This window comes from Penicillium subrubescens, assembly GCF_028828155.1.
Source record: "Penicillium subrubescens strain IBT 31985 chromosome Unknown utg000005l_segment0_segment0, whole genome shotgun sequence".
In the NCBI taxonomy this organism is placed as follows: Eukaryota; Fungi; Ascomycota; class Eurotiomycetes; order Eurotiales; family Aspergillaceae; genus Penicillium; species Penicillium subrubescens.
This window is the reverse complement of record NW_026643155.1, coordinates 1,968,779-1,982,808: the sequence shown is the minus strand read 5'-3', so window position 1 is coordinate 1,982,808 and position 14,030 is coordinate 1,968,779. Positions and strand designations below refer to the sequence as shown.

Below are 14,030 nucleotides of genomic sequence, written 5' to 3'. Positions count from 1 at the left end.
AATCACAACAAAAAAGGAAGACTCCCAGGAATAACCAATTAGAACGCCTCAACCAAGAATATCCTTCCTTGCCCAAGTGTGTATCTAACAAATCCAGCTTGCCAAGAAAAACAATCAAACACAAATCGTAAAGTCATGACAATAATCACTGTGAAGTTCTAGAGGTCGCTCTCCGGTGCCAAATCCCACTTTCGAGTCGATATTTTTCTCGTCTTCTTACCAGGGGAAGAAGACTTTGGCGTGGGAGAAGGCGGCGAGAACATGCTGTCGGTAAGATTGAGCTGGTTCATGCGTTGGAGGGCGTTTTCAATGTCACTCTCCCGGCCGAGACGGTTGGCTGTTCTGTTGGGAGAGGGCGGGGCATGCTTTGCCCTAGGCTTGCGAGTTGGAGAGTGAGAATTCATTTCGCGTTCGAGGATGGCCAGACGGCGACGAAGTTGCTCATTTTCGTTTTCCAAATCTTCCACTCTGTCATTCATTGACTGCTCGGGATCTTCGTAGATGTTGAAGCCGCGTGAGACAAGCTCGATCTTCTTGTCAATGTGGTCATCGTTGCGGCCAATCTGAGAAGTATGGAATTAGTAAATGCATGCATGGCAAAGGTCCCAATGGGAAAAAATCTGTTTACCTGCTCATCCCATGCAGTCTGCCAGCGTTTCCGTTCTTGCTCCATTTGCTCATCCATATCAGCCCAGCATTCCTCCCGAACCTCTTGTTCGATCATCACACATCGATCTTCAGCAGCTTGCAATCTAAGCTCAACCTCCGAGCGAGCAATCTCTTCTTCGGCCAATCGCACAGCAAGCCCATGGCAATCCTTCGATAGCCTGGCAATTTCAGCCATAGCACGCCCGAGGTCCTCGGCAATAGCAGATGCGTCATTGGGTGATGTGCGACCACTAGTCGATCGACCGCGCGCAGAGACCGCAGAAACGATTGACTCAGTCAGAGATGGGACGCGAGGCACTGTCACCTCACGTGCCAGTGCTGAGTAACGCAGGATTTGAGAGGTAGCATTAAAATCCCCAAGAGGGTCAGCAGTCACAACCATTACGGCCTTCTGAGGATACTGGCCCCGAGACATCTGGTTGGATGAGGGGAAGGAATTAGAGAACAGAAGTTCAGTCAGTTTGCACTGGCGGTACGGAACGAGGGCAGTCTGAAAAAGTTAACGGATACTCTATAATCATTTCAAGACGGACCTTTACCTTGACCCCATCTTGGAGGTTGCTTTGCATTTGCAGGCATTGGCCAAGATACATCAGACTCTCGTTGATTTTACCAGCCTCTGCAAGTGTTGCGCCAGCAGTCTTTGCGGTCCTAGCACGTTCAGAGCCTTTGTATTATTAGCGTTCGACTCAAAACAGGCAGAGGGGAAAGGATCAAAGTTACCTGCTAAGTCAACGACTGTCAGAGTATTTCCGGTCCAGGTTGCCTCGCCTTGTCGCTTGCTGTGTGCCAGCTTCTTGACTTCAAGACAGAAAAATCCGTGACTCCGTGAGCTAACACTATTAGCTCCAGTACCTGTGACCTTGCGCTCTGTCAACCCGACATCGAGAATAGCCAAGGCTTCTTCGTAGCTACTGCAGGCAATCTTTCGGAGACCTGCAACGAGCTTTCGGTCTGGAGATCCTTCGGTAGGTTTGAATAACAAGGGGCGACGTCGGTCCTTCTGAATGTTTCCGCGGGACACGTTGTTCCCTTGGCCAGGTACGATTGAGGGCGACAACAGATCGAAAATGCGGTCATTGTAAACTTCGTACATGGATACCAGTACCACGTAGTCGGAGCTCGGGTTTAGCTCCACGGCAAGATGGCTCACGTCTGGCAGTCTCGGGGTAGGAGGAGGGCGTTCGCGGGGCTGGCGGCGGGGAAATACTAATGCAGGTGTCGGCTCCTTAAAGACATAAAGTCGTGATTTAGCTAAACGGTCCTCGTGAATATTGGGACGGGTAAAAGGGAGAGGGGTCATGGATCTGGGGTCGATCCTCCTGGGTTTCTCAGTTGACAATGTGTCAAAGCTGAGTTGATCCACGCCATTGGGACTGTAAATCCGGCTGGGGTCTGGGCTTCGAAGGCTTTCAGGAATTGTGGGAAGACCGGGTCCAGGTACAGGTACTCGCTTGGTCGGCGATCCTTCATGGGAATTTGGGGGGTTGGAAGTCCGTACCGTTTGCGGAGTGTGTGCGCGAGATGGGCTCATGGGAGTTTGGGCTCTCGAGTTACGGCCAGCACTAGGCTCGCCGTAGACGGCTTCCAGGAAAGTTTGGGCTGAAAATATTTGGGCCTCCGAGGCGTCCGAAGCGGCTAATGATGCGAGTGTTAAAGGGCTGATGCTGTCATCCTCGGTTTTTTTGGTAGGCTCAAGCGATCGAAAAATGACGTCGAGGGCCATCTGGGTCATGCCTCGTTGCGATTTAGATCCTAGAATGGTGTGACTCTGCCGCATATCTAGTTAGCTTGTATTGAAGCCAAAAAGAGACCAAGGTATTCGAACCTTTCCACTTCCAGTCACTCCGAGTGTGGCAACCAACCCATCTCGGCCTTCTTTCAGCACTCCTCTGATAATGGGTTCCATTCCGGTGTCGTGAAAAACATCCAATTGTGTCGCATCTTCTTGGAAGACCTTTGTGAAACCGAATTTCTCAATAGCGCGTTTGCGCAGGTCATTAGGCGGCTGGAGGGTAATATGTGTTGGAACGGGCGCAACGATCTCTCCGTCATCTTGAGATGCCTCTGGGGGCTCAACGGTCAGGAAACGGTCAGCATCGTCAGGTCTTTGGGTCATGGGAGGGCGCAGTCGCAGGTAGACCTGGAACAGCGAGGTCTGGGGCTGTTTGGACGGCATTTTGACTCGTTATTTGGGTATGAGTCTGCCTTTCGAAGTGAATGTGGAGGTCAAAAAAGCCGTTGGCGGGCTGCAGTCGGCACGTTGAGGAGTGCAGTCAACACCGCCTGTTCCCAATCGGGAAAGTCTTGTGTTGTCTCGGCAACCGCTTATCCCCACAGTCACGGGACTAGATAGTCACGAGTCTCTCTCCGTGGATATGCTCTTAGTCTCAACAGTTGTTTTTCGCTGGTTTGCAAGTCACGATGCTCTCGTTGTTACGCGACTACAACATCATTCAGGCGACATTCTTTGAAGTTTAATCCCAAGGCTGTTTTCTGGTTTCTGGAACAATGACGATGGAGGTTTCCTCCACTCGGCCTGGGCCGCAGCCACACTGGCCCTCGTGAACTGCTGCGGAGATCTATCTCCTCACAAGGACCAACTCGTATCCCAGCCCCTCGTCATACATGGTTCTACGCCTTCAAGACTCCTGGAACTTGCGCTTGCTATCTCTGATATTAAGCATCGCCGGACCCTCTCTCGGACTCCGGAGGCTCATTAAGATCCACGGATCGGCGCTTGGACCCAAACGTCTCCTCGTATTTGGGCTAGGATGCTGCGCCTTGCCATGGTTATCTGGTTAGGGTAACCTCTGCTTGCTCACTGCTGGCTGGCTGTGACGGTTCCCACCATCTTGTCTCGGCCCGGTGATTGGCCCAAGCAGCCGTATTGCTGCCTTGGCAGCTTCGTTCGTCGTGACCCAATCCGGTAACCTCGTTTTCGCTTGTTAGTGGCCGTGAGAATTTGCAGGACAAGGCTGAGGAGAAAGATGCACCTCAGGTGTCACGTAATACCTATAAATCCCATGAGGAACCACCTAGCTAGTGCAGAATAAATCTATATCGGTTCGAGTCTCAGATCCCTCTGTCTGAACACCGCTTCTTGAACTATTCCACACTCTGTGTACTTACAGAAGAGGACATTAATTTTGGAACCACAGTAACCATGCTTGAGCCACGCGCGTATCGTGAGTTTTCCGACTGTATCTTCGATCCTTGTAGGTTACATCCATCTAACATCAAGCAGAGGAAGGTAGTTTGTGGTTCTATGCCCCAAATAAAGGTGCCGCGATCGCCTTCGCAGTCCTCTTCTTCCTATCGGGTGCCATTCATGCTTATCAGAACATGTCAGCAGGCATCAACATTGGGGCCCCTTCTCAACATAGACACTGACAACCTCTTAGAAAATACAAATCCTGGAAAGTGACCGGTCTCCTACCATGGTCGGCGCTCCTCTTTACCGCAGGGTTTATTATGCGGACGATCGGCGCCTTTGGTCAATGGGGTAATGTTGGTGTTTTCATCGCTAGCAACGTACTACTTCTTGTTGGACCGTACGAATCTCCCAAGCCCAGCTGTTTGCCCTGGGAGTGTATTGACGTACTGACGTACTGACGTTGATAATCATAGGCCCGTCTACGAAGGCGCCAATTACTTCATTCTAGGTAGAATTCTGTACTATATTCCATATCACTCGCCCATCCACCCCGGTCGTGTATTCACCACTTTCGTTGCCGTTGGTATAGCCATCGAGGCGATCACTGCGAATGGAGCCGTTCGGATCGCCGGTGCTGATTCCACGCCCACTTCGGTGAGCACGGGTAAAGCGTTACTGAAATCTGCTCTCATCCTGCAGATTGCCTTGATGGTTGGCTTCATGGCTCTGGCTGGAAGGTTCCATCACAATTGTTCCAAAGGTCGGGTGCTCAACCACAAGATCAAACGCACCCTGATCGTCCTCTATATCAGTTCTACCCTTATCACTATCCGAACCATCTACCGCACGGTCGAATACTTCACTGCTGCCAGCTTGAATACATACGAGGATATCGAGCACATCAGTCCCGTCCTGAAGCAGGAATGGTTCTTCTGGGTATTTGAAGTGGTGTTTATGTATAGCAACACCACCTTGTTGAACGTGTTTCACCCTATGCAAACACTACCGCGCTCAAACAAGATCTACTTGGCCAAGGATGGAGTGACTGAGATTGAGGGACCTGGATATGATGATCCTCGCCCATGGTTTGTTACTCTCGTGGATCCATTTGATGTTTATGGTTTGATCGTTCACCACGGCAAGAAGGAGAAGTATTGGGAGTCGAGTGAGGCGCAGCAAGGAAATACCACTCATGCCGTGCAGGAGGCATGAAGCCACACTTGATCCCTTTGGTCATCTTTATTGTATACTGTATGAAGCTTCGCTGGTTGTGGATCATTGATTTGGCGCTGTTTCGTTTTGTTAACCTCTATTTCTCAACTTTGCTTTTCATGTTCATATCATACCCACTATAGACTGTCGATTTCATTACAACTAGTTTGAACAACGAGTTGATATTGTGAGAGATTGAGTACAAGTTCATTGTTTAAGAGACAGACGCTCACTGATAAATGCCCTGTTGCCTTTTGACATCAATCGTCGACGGCAGAGCGACGTGAAGAACAGACATTTGATTAGATCACATGGATGAAAGTACGGCCATATCGGGTCAATGGGAACTGCCCGTCATCCGTTGCTTGTAGAATGATTGAGATGGTTTGACCAGCCTTTGCATCTGCAGGAATTGCAATATTCGCCGTATTGTTGCCACCCTCAGTCACAGTCACAACCCCTGGGTACGTCCCCTCTTCGAGATATTGCCACCAGGATGTGGTGACCTTGTCGAGATCAGGATCGCTAACTACACCTGCCAACATCACTGTTTGTCCAGCACGCGCATTCACTTCAGTTCCGTTCAGACACTTGACCACCGGGGCATGGTTGGCACGTGTATAGTTCGCTGTCAAGGTCCACTGTATCCGAGCAGCAAAATCATTTTGGACAGCGGCTGCCCAACGATCCGTTGTATAGTAAGCGGCCTCATAACCAGTGTGGTTCTTCTCGCTTTCAACCATCTTCCATAGGTTCGGCGAAGTGGTGTTTTGAACAGCTCGGCCACCCCAGCCACCGAGTGTCGGATTAGCTGGGTCTTGGAGACCGGTCGTCAACAAGGGATTGAAGACGACGTTGTCACCCTCGGACAAGAAGCCGTACGAACCAGTCGGCTTGCACCATTGGCTTGAAGATTGCAGCTCTGCCAAATTCCCGAAGACATCCTCAGGGTCACCTGGCATTGACTGGCCGTCGAGCCAAGCACGATAGAGCTTCCCGTAAGGTCCTGTTTCTATGTGCGCCTTGATCCAATCACCCGAGAAGTATTCTTCGTCGTCCGGATAGCCACGGGGATTACCCATACCCTTGCAATTGTAACCCCACGTTTTGTATCCAGCTGAGAGCTCCTCAACCCGGATCTGTGGCCAGTTGGGGGCAATGTAGTCCGCGTATGTCTCATCCTGGAAGCCACTAGCCAGGATGATCGCTTTGCGAGAAATGGCGTCTCTGGTCTTATTCCACTGCTGTGACTTTGAGTGTTGCTCCTCGATTGACTTTAGGGCACGAGCGATGGTGTTGGTTCCACCCCATGCCTGCAAGTACAAAAGTCGCGGGTCTTTATCCAGAAGCAATGACCGGATCAGATTCGAACCGTCAGTGTCAAGTTCCATTTCACCCTCAAAATTGATATTGCCAATTTTGACCTTAGACAACAACTCATCCGGCGTAGGGTAAAATGGATCATGGCAGTTCAAATTCGGATAAACCTCGGCATACACCTGGAGGAGTATATCTTGGATGGTCCGCGTGCCCGTCCAACGCCAGGTCCACTGTGGAGTGCTGTATTCTCTGTCGGAGATAAAGAACTTGGTGCCATTGCCATCACCAGACCAGTGGTATCGACTAGATGTGTAAATGATACCCTGGGTATCGAGTTCATTGGTGTATAGCAGGTAACGGACCAGAGAGGCTAAGTCGTCCTGCTCCAGGTCTGTCGTTACGACGGTTCGTAGCATTTGTGACCTTTTAGTGGCATATGCCTGGGCAGCAGGTAGCGTGGCAGCCAACAGGCCAGCCGTGAAGAGGTAGTCAAAGAATAGCATTTGATGAGGAAGACTATACACCTAAGTATGTGGTCTTTAAAAGTAAGTTTGTTCATCCAGACTCTCGCAGCAACCTTGCTGTATTTAAGCAAATCTACATTTTTTGGCCATGACAGAGGCTAGGACAGCCCGTGGTTATTCTTTCCCTAAATTCGTGACCATTGTTGGGTGGCATACTCCTATGATGTGGGGCTGGCTCATATTCTTCAACACATATTCAGGGAAGATTGTCATAGACGGAAAATTCCCTGAACGATGTGGGGAAGATCAGCACCCTAATGCCTAGTGCGGGGAACCTGGGGAAGGTCGAACCACTTGAACTCATTGCCCCCCCCCGGAAAAGTGCTTAAGGTTGCTTTATCTGGACAAGATGTCATCGTAGCCGCCCCTGGCAGTTTCCCGAATGGTCCAAATACTGATGATCCTGCCTCTATCAGGTTGGGATTACCTATTTTGAGATACTAGCATCGCACTTGGTTGTGCGCGAATATGCAATGCTACAATTTAAAAGAGGTCATATTAACAGTGAGAAGCAATTCACAAACAGTCTCTCTAATTTATACACAGAAATCAGATGTCATACTCATCCTTTCCCATTTCTTCCTGAATTTCCCAGCTGTACCTGGCAAATCGACTTCGTCGTCGAATTCTCTCACCATAACACAAAAACAATGGAGGTACGATGCAAAAGACAGTAGCCACGCCTGCCAGAATCGAGACTGCAATATTAGCCCCCAGCCCGTTAAACATTTGATTTGTGAAGAGCGGAAATGCCCCAGACAGCATGCCTCGTAGGAACGCCACAGCAGCGGTCGCACTGGCAGAGTAGCTCAAATAGCTATCTGAGATATACCCATAGAGCACGGTGTCCATTTCAGTCAGAGCATAGCCGACCAAAACCAGAGACAGTGTTGGGATAATCCATGGCGTATTCGGTCCTGGTGTCTTGGGGGGAATTGTCCAGCCAAACCACCACAGACCAATGGCCAAAAATGGAGCCCCGAGAGCTAAGCCCACAAGCTTGTCTTCCGGCCTGATAGGCTTTCCTTGCATCCTGCGCTTGTTGAAAATATAACAGTCCAGTATGCGAGTGAATGTGCTCAGACATGTCCCGAGCCCGAGAGCCATGAACATGAGAGACGCCTGTGATGCTGAGAATCCCATGGATTGGTATATTGGCTGTAAGGCTTCCGTAAAAATATAGATGAGGGACATCGCGATAGATATCATCATGGCAATTGTGAATATAATGGGTTCTTGGAAGAAAAGCTGCGCGGGACGGAAAAGAGCCTCTTTGACAAAGGTCTGTAAGTTGGGAGAGTGGTCGTGGTTCAATGCTGGAGGTATCTCTGGAATCTCCCGTCGCATTCGATCAACTTCGCAAGTCAAGATGTAGGATGACCGGGATTCGCGAATAAGGAAAAGGAGGCCGGTAATGCCACCAATGATGATCGCATATGTAAAAAACACCCATCTCCTAGAAATCTGTTAGACCTTGATTCCAAATGGATATGCGGGAAGTTCATACCAGTTGAGAAGTTCAATGATGTGACTGCTCATGATCGGACCAACAATCAACCCAATATTCGAGGCCACTGTCCAGAAGAAGACAACCCAAATTCGTGCCTGGGAGTTGAACATGTCCTCAATACTTCCGCCCACGATAGTGCTAGGAACTGCCGAGAGCAACCCAGCTAATGATCGCATGATAACAGCCCCGGTAAGAGATTGTGAAAATCCGATGACGAGACAACAGACACAACTCAGGCCACTGCTGAAAATATACATCTTTTTGCGACCAAAGGATTCGGACCAAGGTGGGAATAGAATAGTGCCAATGGACTGGCCTAGAAGAAAACTAGCACACAGTTAGCTTTGGTTTTCCGAGATAAGCCTATGCTTAGGATGAAAACTCACAGTGTCACAAAACAAAAGGTTGCAAATGTATGATCTAAGTGATATTCATGTTTGGCCTGCGCCGCTGCCGCTGCCTAGTCCGGTCATTAGAACTTCGCTCGCTGGTACGCGTCTCTTGAAACTCACTCCTGCAGTGCTGCTAGCAGTTCTTTTCCAACGAAAGAAAATCAGCCTTCAATAAAGCCTCTAATGAGATGAGGGTGGTCCTACATAAAAAGGTCCAACGCGCAAATAAGTCCCGTATCATATGTCTTTCGAAGAACAGACCAGTTCCTTGGATGTTTTGGATTCTCTCTTAGCCATCGTACGAAGCTGCCGTCTGGTGTTAGCTCAAGATAGTAGTTTCGAAGATGTTCATGCAGCGAGAACTTGGTCTCTTCCATAGTATCTTGAGAGTGGCATTTCATCTTGGAGGACAGAGAATAAACGTTCATTCTGTGAAACGCGATCGAAGGGAATCCGGATTTGCTCATTCAGAAGAGTTAGGGAGTCTAGCATTTGTCAGATTTCAAGGTGCGACATGATCGTCTCAATCTACGTCTTTTGTGCATAGCACACTCTAAAAACAGGGGGTATATTCCGAAGAATGCAAAACCTCCCCTTGTGATCTACATGCAGGACAAAACCTCCGACTACACCGTCAATGATCGGACATATTCTCCGATTTGTGTGAGAAGACCTGTAAGGGAGGAGACAGCTCATGTAGCTTACTGCCAGTGAGTTCCATCTTCCTGGCACAATTCTTCCCATCGTTGTCCCCAGGCTTTTCGAGGGGATCTTCTCACACTGCTCATTGTCTTTAATCCTGTGACATCGAGTTCCAGGGATGGTGAGCTGTCAGCATTCTTGGTGGAATGAAGGGGGCCTATGTCTCTGGAAATCTACACCCGTAGCTTGATAATTAAGTTTTTCGACGACTAATAGATTGTTTGGACATCAGATTGTGATGTCAGGATTAACTTGAGCATATTTCTAGGGCTAGTCAAGCTATCACCTGAGCATGTTCCGGGATAAGTGTAGAGCTCTAAATATTTTTGGAAAATGCGATATAAGTCGCTATAGGTGGCTCTGTACCAGTTTCATTACTTCAAGGGAGTTTTTTAGATTCTTGACATGTGTAAATATCGACTGCCCAGGTCGCTGTGGTTCTAGAGTCGACTTTGCGAAGCCGTGAAATATATACTGACCCGGCAGGAAGGAAAAGTACACTGGCCAAGGTTTCCATTGTCAATCCAGTTATAGATGATAGTCTGACGAGGGGAAATCCCAACCGGTGCGGGCTGTATCCTTCCCAGCAATCATTCCTCAGTAGTAAAAAAGCCATTGCTTGTGTTAGTCTCAAGATCTATACAGCCTGAAAATGATGTCGCCGAATCACGTGATTAAAACGGGCTCCTGCTTAGACGATGTAGGTGGCTGCCGGAGGAATACGAGGCGCGGGGACTGGCAACCAATGGGCGTTTTCAGAGATGAGCATCAAAAGTACAAAGGACCAAATCAGATGGCGGTGAGATGTGGGTCAGTTTTATTAGGGGTGCCCCCCAAATCTGGGCGTGAGCTAGACATCAATAACACCCCCACCTGAAGGATTCCATCGGGGTATGGCCGGCATACGAGGTTGGCAGGCTGGCAGGTCACACCATTATTGAACTTCCAGAATGGTTGGCGTGCCTTACAGCAAGGGCTGTTTGCTCTGCCGAGAGCGACGCATCAGAGTTAGCAGTCTCTCACGCTTATAAATCTGATACCAAACTGACTTTGGATTAGTGTGACCAGTCTATGCCACAATGTCTTCAGTGTCGCAGGTATGGCGTTGCTTGTCCTGGTTATAAGCGTGCTTGGCAATTCCAGGATGAGGGACCCCGTCTTCAGAGACGATATCAGAAGAAGTTTCCCATTGCTGGTAATAATAACGTGAGGCATGAACCCGAGGCTATCCGCCGTCGTGGAATTATCACGCGAAACCAAGTCTTTACCAACCTTTCGATCGATGAGCGTGTCTATCCAGCTTTGATCCAACAATGCTTCATCAGCCAGCAGCCGCGAGTGTTCAAGGAATTTACCTGCGCTGCCTTTCCCACGATGTTCTTCCATAATGAATTCCGCTTTGGGGATGGCTTCACCTTCCCGGACTGGGTGGTGAAGCACTTTGGCAAGAAGCCTTATTATGATGCGGCCGTCTCGTGTCTTTCAGCGCAATACCTCGCCCACCTCACTGGAGACCCAAGTGTCAACCACTTTAGCCGACAGAAATACTCCCAGGCTCTGGCGGCAATCAGGCAAGTTCTAAATTCAGATGAGGAGGCGTCCTCGGATGCCCTACTGATAGCGGTCATTCTCCTCTCTTTCTACGAGATGAGTACGCGAACTACCCGAGATGCTTGGGTATGCCACTCGAGGGCGGTAAAACATATAATGATGAAACGGGGAATGGACCTCCATCTTTCAGGGGCCGGTCGTGTCTGCCATTTTGCATACAGACCATTCCTGATTGCTGCCGCGATTTATGAAGGCGAACCGTGCTTCCTGGGTGAAGACGATTGGCAGGACCTAGCAGCTGTTCTTCGAGCGGAAGACTCTCAAAAGAAGAGCGAGTGGTCATTCTACATTGATGTTTACGAATCCATTTTCATGGAGCTGGTCAAATGTCCCAGATACATTCAAGAGGCGCGAGAGATCACTTCTCTTGCCTCTTCAAAAGCCCAGCTCCTGGAAGGGAGCATCGCCATGACCTGCGATCGACTGCGGGCACTGAATGACGAGTTGAGATCACAGCTTGCATCAAATAATCAGCGGAAGCTGGGAATAGTATTCCGTGGTTTTATCGGTCCGGAGCCGAACGGTTTCCCAGAGACGAGTCCCTCACTACTTCTCAGCGCTGCGGCCAATACCCTTGAAATCCTTGAACAACTTCGAGCCCGATTACAGATATCTGTCTCCTTCAAGGAGGAAGCGGACTGCTTGGCGCCATCATCTATTCCGCAGAGTACCTGTACAGCTAATGTTAGCCTCCCATGCCTTGATTTTCGTCTTGTTTGCGAGCTTGGCGAGGGAATTCAAAAGGATGACCCTCGGGCATTTACATGGCTTGATCGGGTCGCCGGGTCAATGGGGCTTCTAGGGGCAAAAGCTATCTATTGAAGTCTGCTTGGGGTGTATTACATTTACATAATTCTATTTTGGAGCTCTGGCTCCTCTTTCTCGCGACGTACGAACCGAAGATTGCCTACGATGTTACACTGTCTGGATGGTTCTAGAAAATTTGTAGGATTTTGAAGCTCATAGATCATACCATCATGGCGATGGCTCCTTTTTGATGTATGGCTCTAGCTCGTCCACAAAAGGCTTACGAGCCCATACCCTTCGTCTGTCGGACTGTTAGCTACAATATTCCTGCAACTAGTATCTCTCACAAACTCACGCTCTCTGATAGATGTGAAACCGCGGGGTTTTGAGTTCCGCACGCATTTTCGCGACGTACACGTGAACTTCCTCCTTCGTCCACGGCTGTGGTGATCCAAATTTGGTCAGCAACCACATGCACCATCCTTCCATTCCAGACATCCAGTGCTGGAAGTTGACCACCCCTGCTTCCTTCAGTCTCTTATCCCTAGGCCATGGACCAATAGGCCACTTAGATTCTTTCTCGTGGATTTCGACAAAGCCAGCTTTGCGAATATTCTCTGCCATGGTGTCAATAGCATTCAACTCGCGGCCAGCCTTTTTTGCACACTCCATCGTGTAGACTCCCCAGGAATGAAGAATATTATCTGCAGGCAGACTTCCATCATCGCATAGAACTACCGGACTAGCCTCGATTTGTTCAATCCATCCACCAGGCTGCAGTTTTCTATAGATACAATTGGTCAGAGATGTAATCATGGAGGCATTGCAAAGAAGTGCTTACTCGTAGCATTGCTTGTACACTCGATCCCATTCTGACTCAGTGAAGGATCCAATCATGATTCGCATATGTATCAAATCAAAGGGCTCACGCCAGGTCCACTCTTGCAGCGCATCATCGACCTCTAGAATGCAATTGGGTGGCATCCAGGATACGGGTGGTGGAAATAGGTCGACTCCACGTACCGTCGCTGAAACTATTTAGTACTTTGCTATTGTAAATGCGGTATTAGGTACTTGCCATTGGGAAACATATCAGCCACGTCACTGAGACAGTCAGCATTCTTTCTTCCAACTTCAGATTCGTTTCAGGACATACATTGCCCAAACGCCCTTCCCGGTCCCAAGGTCAAGTATGTGTTTAGGATCTGTACCAATCGGAGATCGGAAGAGTGGGTTCGGTCTATCTGAGTCCAAAACAAGATTTACTAGGTGTCTGCTAAAGTCAGAACTGTTTGGGAATCCTACTAAGAATGCCGCACTTACCCTGCTTCGTAGGTCTCAAACATCTGGTCATCTGATGGGACGCTGTGGCCTAAAGTTAGAGGTGGAATATGATATTGGGATATTAGAACTTCTTACAGATATCCCTCATCTCGAAGGTTCTGGTATCTGAGATAGAAATACACAGATCAGCTGCGGATCACAAGCATCTCTTGGCGATACAAAATATTCACCGTCTTCCATTCTCCATCAAACCTCGATATAAGGAGGATCCGATGGATGTTGTTTCCCTATCACATTTCAGTTGAGACTCTAGAGAGACACAAGGCCCAGTATATCGAGAAAAAGAACGCACGATTGCCAATCATCGGGGTAGTACTCGCCATCCCTAACTTGATACAAATCTGTATCCTTAGGTCAAACCTCAGAGAGAGAATATGACAATGAAAAGCACATTTTGCAGGAACCATGCTTACCACAGCGATGACTTGGTCCACCATAATTGCCACCTTTCTTTGATTCACCAAGACAAAGAAAAGCCAGGGAAAAAAGGAGGGGTCGCGGTTTAACAATGAAAGTCGAATTCGCAACGCAATCATAGTGGGGCCACACCCTGGTCTTTGAATGCAAGACCGTTGCACATCCCGCTGCGGCGCTCCTACGCATTGCGGCTTAGTGGAAGACGGAAAGACGCGCCGTCCCGTCGAGTCAGCCACCATGGTTTGCTATGGGCTGGCAGGCTGGCAGCACGGTAAATTATAGTTGACACCAGCCTGGATTTGTATCATCCGCCGAGTTCCGATGGTTTTCAAAACAAGTTTAATGGGGAGGAAAGCGAAACGTAATGGACCTTTTTTGTTCCTCATGTTACATACAACGGTTTGCTAACTATGGGGTTGAGACTA

The 14,030-nt window shown here is 48.9% G+C and overlaps 6 protein-coding genes across 6 annotated transcripts; 2 read left to right on the top strand and 4 right to left on the bottom strand.

Annotated features, from left to right (window-relative positions):
• Nucleotides 1-158: 158 nt before the first annotated feature.
• N7473_007240 (uncharacterized protein) lies at nt 159-2,848 on the bottom strand (the record flags this gene model as incomplete). Its single annotated transcript, XM_057153180.1, has 5 exons — nt 159-563; nt 629-1,159; nt 1,209-1,336; nt 1,393-2,440; nt 2,498-2,848. The coding sequence occupies 5 exons, from the start codon at nt 2,846-2,848 to the stop codon at nt 159-161; spliced, it is 2,463 nt and encodes an 820-aa protein (XP_057007518.1).
• Nucleotides 2,849-3,835: 987 nt separating this feature from the next.
• N7473_007239 (putative RTA1 domain protein) lies at nt 3,836-5,038 on the top strand (the record flags this gene model as incomplete). Its single annotated transcript, XM_057153179.1, has 4 exons — nt 3,836-3,857; nt 3,917-4,016; nt 4,074-4,223; nt 4,300-5,038. The coding sequence occupies 4 exons, from the start codon at nt 3,836-3,838 to the stop codon at nt 5,036-5,038; spliced, it is 1,011 nt and encodes a 336-aa protein (XP_057007517.1).
• Nucleotides 5,039-5,340: 302 nt separating this feature from the next.
• N7473_007238 (DUF1593 domain-containing protein) lies at nt 5,341-6,861 on the bottom strand (the record flags this gene model as incomplete). The annotated part of the gene is made up of 1 exon (XM_057153178.1): nt 5,341-6,861. The coding sequence occupies one exon, from the start codon at nt 6,859-6,861 to the stop codon at nt 5,341-5,343; it is 1,521 nt and encodes a 506-aa protein (XP_057007516.1).
• A 570-nt stretch (nt 6,862-7,431) lies between these two features.
• Nucleotides 7,432-9,212, bottom strand: N7473_007237 (uncharacterized protein; the record flags this gene model as incomplete). Its single annotated transcript, XM_057153177.1, has 5 exons — nt 7,432-8,338; nt 8,390-8,719; nt 8,779-8,852; nt 8,905-8,926; nt 8,989-9,212. 5 exons carry the CDS (start codon nt 9,210-9,212, stop codon nt 7,432-7,434), a joined length of 1,557 nt encoding a protein of 518 aa, XP_057007515.1.
• A 1,224-nt stretch (nt 9,213-10,436) lies between these two features.
• Nucleotides 10,437-11,919, top strand: N7473_007236 (Zn(II)2Cys6 transcription factor; the record flags this gene model as incomplete). Its single annotated transcript, XM_057153176.1, has 2 exons — nt 10,437-10,493; nt 10,546-11,919. 2 exons carry the CDS (start codon nt 10,437-10,439, stop codon nt 11,917-11,919), a joined length of 1,431 nt encoding a protein of 476 aa, XP_057007514.1.
• A 153-nt stretch (nt 11,920-12,072) lies between these two features.
• N7473_007235 (uncharacterized protein) lies at nt 12,073-13,536 on the bottom strand (the record flags this gene model as incomplete). The annotated part of the gene is made up of 10 exons (XM_057153175.1): nt 12,073-12,145; nt 12,200-12,628; nt 12,686-12,806; nt 12,868-12,872; nt 12,919-12,948; nt 13,001-13,117; nt 13,168-13,209; nt 13,264-13,286; nt 13,329-13,415; nt 13,477-13,536. Coding segments are annotated over 10 exons (987 nt in total), but the record flags the coding sequence as incomplete, so codon positions are not given.
• Between the last annotated feature and the right edge of the window lie 494 nt (nt 13,537-14,030).